This window comes from Colossoma macropomum, unplaced genomic scaffold, assembly GCF_904425465.1.
Source record: "Colossoma macropomum unplaced genomic scaffold, Colossoma_macropomum, whole genome shotgun sequence".
In the NCBI taxonomy this organism is placed as follows: domain Eukaryota; kingdom Metazoa; phylum Chordata; class Actinopteri; order Characiformes; family Serrasalmidae; genus Colossoma; species Colossoma macropomum.
The window spans coordinates 4,634,780-4,647,260 of NW_023494800.1; the positions used below are offsets into that span (position 1 = coordinate 4,634,780).

At 42.0% G+C, this 12,481-nt stretch overlaps 1 protein-coding gene across 4 annotated transcripts in view; it reads left to right on the forward strand.

The window, feature by feature from the left end:
- Window positions 1-12,481, forward strand: part of sema4d (sema domain, immunoglobulin domain (Ig), transmembrane domain (TM) and short cytoplasmic domain, (semaphorin) 4D) — a 131,631-nt gene that overhangs the window by 96,958 nt on the left and 22,192 nt on the right. For all 4 annotated transcript variants that reach the window (XM_036589027.1, XM_036589028.1, XM_036589029.1 and 1 more), the window contains 5 exons: window positions 3,515-3,608; window positions 5,883-5,999; window positions 8,032-8,183; window positions 9,110-9,285; window positions 11,217-11,373. In XM_036589027.1, coding sequence (XP_036444920.1) covers window positions 3,515-3,608; window positions 5,883-5,999; window positions 8,032-8,183; window positions 9,110-9,285; window positions 11,217-11,373 — 696 coding nt within the window. The remainder of the gene's footprint in view (window positions 1-3,514; window positions 3,609-5,882; window positions 6,000-8,031; window positions 8,184-9,109; window positions 9,286-11,216; window positions 11,374-12,481) is intronic.

Sequence of the window (12,481 nt, forward strand, 5' to 3'; positions counted from 1 at the left end):
GGGCAAAAGTCGTTACACTTTGATGGAAGATTGCAATAAAACAAGGATTTAGACCTTTAGATGATATGATGAATATTTGAATAAATGAGGTAAAAATGTCTTTTAACTTCAGATTTGATGTCAGGACTTTAAATTTGCATACTGTTGCACTCCTAATATAACTTTAAACCTTTGAATGTAGATCATTGATCAGCGTTTTGCTATTTTCTTGACTAAGGTGGGACAAAATAGGGTGATTAAGGTGGCTCTGAAGTTGTTTGAAGGAAACGTAGTTGAGTGAACTGCTTATCTTAGCTGATTCACTTGTTTATTATTGTTTTGTTTTTTTTCTTGTTTGTTTTTGCAACTGTAAGTGACATTATGTTGACAGAGAAGTGGTTTCCCCATTTAGTTTTGAAGTGGATGACGCAAGGAAAGCACTTCCCATTGGCTTGAATAGGCTTGCACAGTAACTCCTGGTTGCAGTAACACTGACGTGGTGGTGGTGTTTTAGTGTGTGTTGCGCTGGTCTGAGTGGATCAGACACAGCGGTGCTGCTGGAGTTTTTAAACACCTCAGTGTCACTGCTGGACTGAGAATAGTCCACCAACCAAAAATATCCAGTGTCCTGTGACCACTGATGAAGGACTAGAGGATGACCAACACAAACTGTGCAGCAGCAGATGAGCTATCGTCTCTGACTTTACATCTACAAGGTGGACTGACGAGGTAGGAGTGTCTAATAGAGTGGACAGTGAGTGGACACCAGCAGCACTGCTGTGTCTGATCCACTCAGACCAGCGCAACACACACTAACACACCACCACGTCAGAGTTACTGCAGTGCTGAGAATGATCCACCACCCAAATAGTACCTGCTCTGTGAGGGTCCATGGGGGTCCTGACCACTGAAGAACAGGGTAACAAAGTATGCAGAGAAACAGATGGACTACAGTCTGTAACTGTAGAACTACAAAGTGCACCTATATAGTAAGTGGAGCTGATTAAATGGACAATGAGTGTAGAAACAAGAAGGTGGTCATAATGTTATGCCTGTATATGATCTGTAGCCAAATTAACCACTACTTGTTTACTTGTTTTCAGTGCAGCTGTAGCTTTGCTTGAGACAGACCCCAGTTTTTCCCTGTTCACCTCCTGCAGTTCCCATAGATTAGCAGTCTTTTCCCATGTACTGCAGAAGCAGAGCTGGGGGATGGGGGATCAGTGCTATCTGTTCTGCTCTCTTTGGTGTTTAGCTAGCAGTTGTTTATGCTGATCTGGGTTTCCTCCACAGCGTGTGAAAGTGGTGGAAAGCCAGAAGGAAGTGGAGCTGAGAAAGATGATAAAAGCTGTGAGACGTAGACGGCTCACTGTCTCTGTTTGTCTTTTTGTTTTAACCCTTGTGTGGTGATGTTGTTACTCAGTGGTCTGGTGGACCCACCACATTATTGTTTTTTACATCAATACAGCCACAACTGTTTATGTAAAAAATACCAGATGTTTAAAATATCACAAGTGTCCAGCGTAGGGTTCTCCTTTAGCAGCTGTAGCCAGTCAGCAGCCTGTCCATGTTGTCCACCCTCACACACACACACACACACACAGACACACACACACTAACAGCAGGCCATGTAGGAGGAGAACAGAGTGAAGGACACAGCACCTCCACACTTTTACTCCCCGCAGGTTCACCCAACACCACATGTGTAATATAAATGTGTGGGGGGTGAACAGAGTGAAGACACTGAAAATGGGTTATTTTATATGTTCTTCACAGGAAATGAGCAAAATCCAAGAATCTGAGGTTGAAATAATAATAAATCACATGATTTTTACTTTTGGTAAACACTGAAAATGGGTCCCACAGACCTGAACACCACACAAGGGTCAAATATATCTACAGGCCAAGGCTTTTCTGCGTGTCTGTTTGGAATGTGTAAAAGGTTTTCCCATAAAATACTCCTAAAAATGGTTCTTCAGTGGTCCTTTAGCAAAGGCAGTGGTTCTGTATGGAACAGTGGGCACTAAAAGAATCATTTCAATGCATAAATGGTTCTTTGCATGGTCAAATGGTTCTTTTGTTGGGGGCAGTCATAGGTTGGAGGTTAGGGAACCAGCCTTGTGACCGGAAGGTCGCCGGTTTGATCCCCTGAGCCGACAGTACGTGACTGAAGTGCCCTTGAGCAAGGCACCTAACCCCCAACTGCTCCCCAGGCACTGCGGATAGGGCTGCCCTAGTCACTGCATGGATGGGTTAACCACTACTGTTATGAGTCAAAGAACCTCTTTTCAGTACATACATAGAACCCTTTTTTAGTTTAGTTTTACATTGTAAAAATTGGTAAAAAATGTTTTTTATAATATTTATCAATTGAAAATCTTTTGCATCATTCTCACTTTCTACCCTCCCTCCCTGCTTCCCCTTTCCCTCTTTCGAGACTATTTTCTGTCACCTTTTGTCACCACTTTAATTTTCCTCTCTCTACTCTTTTCTTTAATTGTATAAAGCATACGTCCATAGCATTGGACATATAGTTACTGTATATACACTTTATGGCCAAAAGTATGTGGACACCCCTCCTAATTATAGAGTTCAGAAGTTTAGTAACACATCCATTGCTAACAGGTGGATAAAAGTGGGCACACATCCTTGCACCTTACGTAGACAAACCCTGACAGTAGAATGGGCCGTACTAATGAACTCGGTGAGATGAAACGTGGCACTGCTATGGGATGCCATACAATTTCTGTCCTGCTAGATCTGCCCTGGTCAACTGTAAGTGCTGTTGTTGTGAAATGGGAGCATCTTGGGCAGACCGTGTGCTGAGGTGTGTTGCTTTCCTCTGTTACATCACTCACCACAGAGTTTCAGACTGCTTAATGGGCTGGGGCTGTTTTTCAGGGTTTGGGCCTCTTAGTTCCAGTGAAGGGTGATGTTAATGCTACCGCATACAAAGACATTTTAGACTATTACATGCTTCCAACTTTGTGGCAGCAGTTTGGGGAAGAGCCTTTCCTGTTCCAGCAGGACTGAGCCCCTGTGCACAAAGCAGCTCCATAAAGACATGGTTTGATGAGTTTGTTGTGGAGGAACTGCGCAAAGCCCTGACTTTAACCCCACTGAACACCGTTGGGATGAACTGGAACATCGATTGCGGTACAGATCTTCTCATCCAACATCACCCTCCAAAATCTTCTGGAAGGGCATCCTAGAAAAGTGGAGGCCTTCACAGCCGCAAAGGAGGGCCTCTTCTTTGGAACAAGCCCTTGGTTTTGGAACAAGATGTCCAAAAAGATTATATCGGTGTGATGCCTGTGTGTCCACATACTTTTGGCCATATAGTGCATTCCCAGATCATGAGCAGCCCCCCCATTGTAACCATCTCCAGTTAACTCCTTAAGCTCTATTGTTTGTTCACATCTTGAGGGTTATTGTTAATAAATATCTCTCTCTCTCTCTCTCTCTCTCTCTCTCTCTCTCTCTCTCTCTCTCTCTGTCTCTCTCTCTCTCTCTCTCTCTCTCTCTCTCTCTCTAGTCTTTAAAAGACTTCAGTCTGATGGAAAAGCAGGAGGATGGCAGAGGGAAGTGTTCGTATGACCCAGCGCAGAGTTTCACCACAGTGATGGTTGGTGAGTGTCTTAAACCCCCCTCAGCACACTTGGTGCCTCTTCTTAATGTGGAGGTCCAGAACCAGGGGTTTGTTTATTTTTCTCCAAGGGAAAATGAGCCTGTATGTGTTTGTCAGACTGATGCAGCAGTAGTTCCAGTTTTTTATGTATGTTCTAAAAAATAACCTGAATCTGTATGTGTGGAATCCTGCACTAGAAATGAACAGTATACATATTTTTATAGTTATTATGAAAATAATTACCTCAGAAAATGCTTCTCTGAATGTGCCATGGATAAAATCAGTCCCAAAGGATCAACTGCATGTTTTATTACAAGAAAAGCATAATTTTTTAATGGATTTAGTACAAGAACAGAAAGCACTGTATTAATAATTTTAATAGTAGTTTTTTGTTTGTTCCAACTAACTAAACCTCAGAAAAACTGAATATGGTGATGCTTATCGTGTGTTATCAAAACGTCTTAAAGCATCGTGAAGTTACAGTCATATGCAAAAGTTTGCACAAAATTGTAGGGGCAGTTGTGGGCTTGTGGGGACAGTCTGGGCTGGAGGTTGGGCAACCAGCCTTGTGACCAGAAGGTCGCCAGTTTGATCCCTTAAGCCGACAGTACGTGACTGAAGTGCCCGTGAGCAAGGCACCTAACCCCCAACTGCTCCCTGGTCGCCGTGGATAGGGCTGCCCACCGCTCCGGGCAAGTGTGCTCACTGCCCCCTAGTGTGTATCTGTTCACTAGTGTGTATGTGGTGTTTCACTGCACGGATGGGTTAAATGCGGAGGTGAAATTTCCCCATTGTGGGACTAATAAGGGTCTCTTAATTTCCTTAATTGATTAAAGTCATATCTTTTGTTGATTTTCTACCACATTCTCTACAGACAACACACTTCTGCATATTATATAATGAGGAAAAAATAAAACATAAAATGTAGCCTGTGCAAAAGTTATGGCACATTTAATATTTTATGTTTATTTTTTTCCCATAATGTTAAACTCAGTAAATAAGTTTGCAGAAAAACATTCATACAGATATTTTGCCATATTGTCTGCTCCCACCCTGCACGTTCTACATTTGGTTCAAGAAAGGTTCTGTGACTTGTAACAATAGCCTTTGATGCTGTATAGAACAAAGAACGATATCACTGTTGTCAGTTCAAAACCTATTTCTTTAAGGTATATAATTTAAAAACACCTCCTGCCTTTGCATTGTGTAAAAATCTGATAATGAAAGGACCAATACATCACATTAATTGCATTATAAGAATGTTTTTTTTTCTACCTGAAAAGGTTCTAATTTGGAAATATAGTATGTACTGTATATAGTAAAGGAGCAGTGGTTCTCAGTCCTGGTCCTGGAGAACCACTGTGCTTCATGTAGTGCTCATCCTGCTCCAACAGGGCCTCTTAATGAGATTATTAATTGTATCACATTCGCATGGAGCAGGGAAAACTGTGGAATATACAGGGCCGTGCTGCTCCAGGACCAAGACTGAGAACCACTGCAAAGCAGAATGTAATAACTGACAATTTTAAAGGGTAACTCCACCAATTTTTCAAAATACCTGCATAATGAACTGGTTAAGATGTAAACAGAGTCATTCAGAGTGGTGTGGTGCAAAATGTTTAGTTCTAGAGAAGCTTAAGAAGTCAGAATTGTTCATAGGGGTAGTGAGAGGAACCAGACGACTGAGGAGTTTAAGGCCTCTGAAAACTACATCACAGAAAGTTATTACATTAAATGGTTATGAAAACTCAACCTGATGTCTGAGACATTGTTTTAGAGTAGTTTTGAGAAGTTTTGGCCTAAAACGTATTTTATTCAGTTTATTCTAATCTGTTCATGGTGGAGGGATACATTAAGGATATTCTAAGGCAAAATAGTCCCCCAAAAAAATTACATAACATGTAAAAACCTCAGAAGACTTTGGTGGTACGTTGGTGGTTTTAGATAGTAAATAAAATGGCTATATTTGTGTTGTAGACATCAGGACCCCTGGTTCCTATCACCACCACTGTAAATAAATCAGAGTCAGTAAGTTTCTCTACAAATGAACCATTGAAGGACATTGTTTACATTTCAACCACTGAATTATGCAGACAAGAAAAATTGGTGGAATGCCCCTTTCACCCTTTTGAGGCAGCTGTAGCACGATTAGAATGGCACCAATTAAGAATTCAGATTGTTCTTTGAGTTCAGGTTCTGTAAATAACCATTGCTTTTACCTAAGAACCCTTGAAGTGTTGTTGGCTGTATATGTTATTGTTTGTGTTTTGTTTAGACGGGGAGCTGTACTCGGGGACGGCGTATAACTTCCTGGGCAGTGAGCCGATCATCTCCAGATACTCTCTCTCCCAGAGCCTCCTGCGCACTGAGTACTCCACGTCCTGGCTCAACGGTACACACGCATACTCATACACGCTCTCGGTTACTGTGGCTGCTTCAGCTACTGTCCAGAGCTCCAAGGAACCCAGCCTTTCCACACCTCCACAAACCCAACTACGCAGACTCTCAGTGTCTGTCCCTTTGTGGGCTCTGGTTGATTGGGTGAATTTCTGAATGACCAAAAATGTTTCACACTGCCTGCTTTTGTGGGTTCCTTCACATGCTATCGTACTCAGCAGGGCAGGTCAGAGATCAGTCAAAACCAGCAAAGGTCTGTTTTGACCTTTAAAAGAAGAGAGAGGACCATGGTGGTTCCCCTCCTCTCCCCTCTGTCCTCAAAAGAAATCATTTTTGAAGTTACCTCTTTAAACAAAATGGTAGTTTCAGCAGCAAAAATGAAACTAAAACTGTAAAAATGCCTTTTTTAGTTCATAACAGGCTTTATGTAGACTTTATGTAGGCTTTATGTAGGCTTTCCGTGGGGCAAGTATTGGAAAGAAAATCAAAAATTGAACTGAATTAAAATTGAAATGTAAACAATCAAAATTTGTTGGGGTTGTTACCTTCCTACTGGTTTCGGCTGTTAGCAGTGGTTTTCAGTGAGCTGCATTAGGCCTGTTTTCCACTGAGAAGCAGATCCAGAATCGATGTTTCACACATGCCCCAAGTGATTCAGTGACGTTTTCAGTAATGCAGCGACTAATCTGTGAGCCACAAATGAGTATAGCGTCTACGGAGGACCTGAAGAGCATATTTTATCTCCATATAGCTGTAAATAAAAAGTATCATACAGCAGCTTTTTCATATTGTATTGCTCAGTACAAGCTTCAGTACACACCAACTATACATTCAACAGACTGGAACAGATAAAGGACTGATGAGGTTGCACTAAGTGTAAAATATATAAAACAAGCATGTCAGCGATGAGGGCCGACCGCCACCGCTCTGAAAATATCGCTTCCTCTTTACCCCAAAATTTCCTCTTTTCCCTCCACTGAAGGAAATCAATGGCAGAATGTTGAGAAAGTTAAAATTTAAGAGCCACAAATGTCAAAGGACATCTTACACTGCCTTTCAGAGACGTTGCACACAGATTCACATACATACCAGCACCGATATACACATGTATTAGCAACCACCTGAAATACCGAAGCAACAGTCTAGCAACACCTTAGCAGCCACCTGGGACAACATAGCAACAGCCTAGCAACACCTTAGCAACCACCTGGGAGAACATAGCAACAGCCTAGCAACACCTTAGCAACCACCTGGGATAACATAGCAACAACCTAGCAACACCTTTGCAACCACCTGGGATAAGATAGCAACAGCCTAGCAACACCTTAGCAACCACCTGAGATACTGTAGCAACAACTTAGAAACCATCTGAGATACTGTAGCAACACCTTAGCAACCACCTGGGATAGCAACGCCTTAGCAACCACCTGGGATAACATAGAAACAGCCTAGCAACGCCTTAGCGACCACCTGGGATAACATAGTGACGGCTTTGTCAAGCCAGCTTAAAGTCTGTTCATGAACTTGCCATCTTCTAGTTTGCACTTTTATAATGTTGGATGCTCGAATAAACTAACATATTAACATAAGGCCGAATTTCAGCCACTCCTCATTTTTACAGTATCAGAAAATACATCGAAAAGAGACGCCACAGCAACTCAATTACGAATTTTATCTGTATGAAATTAGAAATTAGGAAATAACTGTACAGAAAAATGTGATCTTGATTGGTGTTGTAAATGCAGTGAAATAAAGATTTTGCATTTTAGCACAGTAACAGTAACCGAACCCTAACTCACTTCGAACTATCAGTCAAACCTAATAATCGATCTTTAAGCTGTTGCCCGATGATGATGTCATCGTGCACCCTTTCTTAATAATATGTGCTTAATTGCAAGTGAACATTTCCATATAATATAGTGGAGGCAGTTTTTAAAGGGATTTAAAAATAATTGTGCGTGAATATTGTGCGTGTATAGGTATGGTGGCTAAAGGTCTTCGTGCTTTCTGCCCTGTCCTGTGTGCAGAGCCCAGTTTTGTGTTTGCTGACGTGATCCGGGAAGGGAAGAACAGCGCAGATGGAGACGACGACAAGATCTATTACTTCTTCACTGAGGTTTCTGTGGAATACGAGTTCTTTGGCAAACTGCTGATCCCCCGCATCGCCCGCGTCTGCAAGGTAAGGTCACCACTTACACCTGCCATCTGCTACCTGCACGCATCACACCCATATCTCTCTATCCCATATCTCTCTATCTCTTTCTCTCTTTCTGTCTCTCTCTATCTCTTTCTGTCTCTCTCTCTCTCACTTTCTCTCTCTCTCTCTTTCTCTCCTCTCTCTCTCTCTCTCTCTCTCTCTCTCACTCTCTCTCTCTCTCACTCACTCTCTCTCTCTCTCTCGTAGATCTAGTTTTGTCTCCTTCTGTCGCTGATGTCTTAGTTTTTCATTTTCTATTTTTTGTTTTTGTCTTAAACATGTATAATCATTATTTAATTTAATAGTAAAACTATATATTTATGAATTTCCATTTTTTTTTTCCTGATGTCTTTTAGTACAGCCGCTTGCAAAAGTTTGAACACCCCTGTCAAATTACACACATCCTCTACAGAGCGCAAACGTACATATGGCACCTTTCACTATTTTCAGTGCACAGTTTTATTTATTTGCTGACAAAATAAAGCATAAAATATACTATGTGCATAACTTTGCACAGGCCACATTTTATTTTTCCCTCCCGAATATGTTAAATTAGACTAATAAACAGAAATTGTGCAGTAAACTGTGCAGAAGTGTTTGCCCTGTAGAGGAGATGTGGCTTGTTTTCACTCAGAAAATCACCAAAACAGGTCATTTGACCAGGGGTGCCAAAACCTTTTGCACAGGACTGTATGTAGAAGACATTTAGAGTGTATGAAAAGGACAACATGCTAAATTTCATCGTTACCCCCTCTGCGGTCAGCTCCTTAAGCTCCACATCCTGAAGCTTATTATTAATGAAATGGAAAACAATGCAGAGTGGCTGAGTTATTATTGAACTATAGGAGTGAGGGAAGGGAGTCTGGACTGTGAGTGTTGTGGTTAAAACACCCTCATGTCTCTCTCAGGGGGATTTAGGAGGCCAAAGGACTCTGCAGAAGAAGTGGACATCCTTCCTGAAGGCCAAGCTGGTGTGCTCCATGCCTGAGCTCAATTTCGTCTTCAACGTGGTTCATGATGTGTTCATTCTGAAGACCCCAGACTGGAGAGAAACGGTCATATACGGAGTCTTCACCTCACAGTGGTAAGCCTGTGCGCAAGTCAACACAAACATGTTGAGGTGCTTGCTGGCTTGTAGATTCACTATTTGCCCATTTTAAAAGAAACACCTACCATTTACATCGATCAGGCATAACATTATGACCACCTCCTTGTTTCTACGCTCATTGTCCATTTTATCAGCTCCACTTACTATATAGGTGCACTTTGTAGTTCTACAGTTACAGACTGTAGTCCATCTGTTTCTCTGCATACTTTCTTAGCCCCCTTTTACCCTGTTCTTCAGTGGACAGGACCCCCATGGACCCCCACAGAGCAAGTACTGTTTGGGTGGTGGATCATTCTCAGCACTGCAGTGGTGGTGTGTTGGTGTGTGTTGTGCTGGTATGAGTGGATCAGACACAGCAGTGCTGCTGGAGGTGGTCATAATGTAATGCCTGATCGGTGTATATCGAACCAAATGAATTTCCTGCATACAAGCTCTAGTTTTCAATCTCCTCAAACAGATTTTAGATGCACAAAACCTTTTATTTATAAAATAAACTTAAATATTACAAACAACGGAGAGGAAAAAAATAATGACTAGGCCTGATATAAAATGATGTTATAGAAAATGATGTTGATTGAAATGATTTACTAAACTAATTTACAAAGAATCACTAAAGAAAGGAAGAAAGGAAAAGTAAATTAGACTACAAGTGGAAAATGAGTGATGACAAGTAGAATTTTGTCTAATACTCTGCTTAAACACCGCTGGGCCTCTCGTAAAACGTTGAGCAAAACGCCAGTGGACCACCAGCTTTGCCATCAGCGGGCCAACAGTGGTCAACTATCCTCTTGCTATCAGGGACGTTCCACTGGGATATCCGGCACAACAGCATTACTGGGGTTTTTAATCACTCACTGTTCACCTTGTTACTCCACACACATTGTCGGTGTACAATTAGAGACTGCGGCTCAACTTTTTCCATGCACTATTTGTCAGTCATCCTTTAGGTCTTCCTCATTGGCCAGTTTCTGACCACAGGACCACTGCTGGCTGGACATTTTTTGGGTGGTGGACCGTTCTCCACCCAGCAGTGACACTAAAGGGCTAATATCATGGAAAACCTACTTTTCCTTGTTTTTTTGAGTTAGATGTAGTATGTGCACATTGTTTAAGTATCAAAACATACCGGTCACTCCCCGGTCTACAATAGTCCCTGTATGAAACCTAAGCTGTAAAAACATCCTGTTTTGAATTCATTGTTTTTGTGATGTCGCGAAAGTCAGTTCAAAGCCAATTTAGCCGCACCCATTCACACTTAAGGAGTTTTCCAGCCTGGACTGGTTTTTTGAATGAGGCACAGTTCAGGGCAGCCTGACCTGGATGGGGGGGCGGGGGGTGGATCAAATACAATAAAAATTCACAACGGCCCTTTAAACACCCCCCAGCAGCACCGCTGTACCTGATACTCCTATAACTATAACTCGCTACCATTAGTGTGTCACTGCTGTGCTGGGAATGTTCTCCCACCCAAATAATATCTGGTCAGTGGTGGTCCTATTTTCACTGATGACAGGTTTAGAGGGGGCTTTTAAACTGTGCAGCGACAGATGAGCTACTCTCTGCAACTGTAAACCTGTTTCTGATAAAATGGCCAGTGAGTGAGTATTTCATGTGGAGTTTCTGTTATTCTGTAAAACCCCATTGAACCTGAGTCTAATCCCTTTCTTCCTATTTGAATACATGAAACCACTTCTATCTCTTAGTCATATCGTGACTGTCATGTTGTGACTTAGTCACCCGTCACCCGCATAAAGGGACACAATCAAGTGTCGCCATCAGAACAGGAACATGCTGTTGGGTTGAGACAGTAGAACTGGTTTTGAATGAAATGGGGAAGTTGTTAACGTTCTCTCTCTCTCTCTCTCTCTCTCTCTCTCTCTCTCTCTCTCTCTCTCTCTCTCTCTCAGGGGTAATGTGGGTCTGTCTGCTGTGTGTGCGTATAACATGACATCGGTGGACGAAGTGTTCTCGAAGGGGAAGTACATGCAGAAAGCTACAGTGGAGCAGTCACACACTAAGTGGGTCAGATACAACGGTATCACGCCCACGCCTCGACCCGGAGCGGTGTGTATATACCCGTATAGAGAACCTCTGCACTGTACTGTACTCAAATTACCACAGTGCTAACCTCACTGCAGTTATAAGTCAGGTACAATGCATGTAAGTAACAAGGCTGTGCTACATTTAGCCAGAAATGACCTACGATGGGTGAAGTTACCAAAGAATCCCTCTCTCATAAGTTACACAGGAGTGTTTTTAAAAGGCCCATATCATGGAAAACCAAATTTCTTCCTCACTTTTTTTTATTTAAGAGTTCGATGTTGGGCAGGGGTGTCAGGCTAAAGGGACCATAAAGGGACCATATTAGAAAATGTCATTGAATCTGTGGGCCAGAGAAAAAAAATGGTTTTATTTCCGTTGTTTTTTCAAAATACACAAAAACTTCAGCAGTAAAATACAGGCACTTGTAGTAAATCTTGAAATATTACATGAATACATGAAATATTCAAAATGTAAAAGTCCCCAGGAGCTCAGTCTTTTAAACCTGCCTGTTTGCTTGAACTAGACACCTGACAGACCTTCTTTGCTGAAAGTTCATTAATACTTGGGCTCAGTTTCTGTGCTGCTGAGCTGACGTTGGGTGTTTATGTTGAAATGCAGCTGGTGTGTTTGGTGATATGACTGGTGTGGAATTGTGTAGAACTGAGGTGTAATCCCATAGACTGTTGTTGGGGTGGGAGAGTCAGAGCGAACATTATGCTGCAGTGCATGCTGGGGACTGTAGTGCAGCACGTTGTGAAACAGGCTAATATTAACAGAAAATTAAAATACGTCTGCGGGTCGGATAGGATTGTGTTGGGCCTTGTGTTTGATGTATAGGATGTAGGGTGTAAACACTGTTGAAGTCTCATACAGTCCATATATATAAACTGTGCTGCCAAAACAGCCTGATTGAAAACATCGTTTTGTGATGTCACACAAAGCAGTGCATTTGCATACATCCAGCTAGAAGGCCTAAAGCAGTTTAGCCTCACCTATTCACTTTTATAAGGAGTGTTTCAGCTTAGACTGCTTTCTAAATGAGGCACAATACAGGGCAGCCAATCAGAACACGTCATTTGCCTAGATCAGGTCTTAAAGGCACAGTAACAAAAGCAGCCTGTTTAATTAT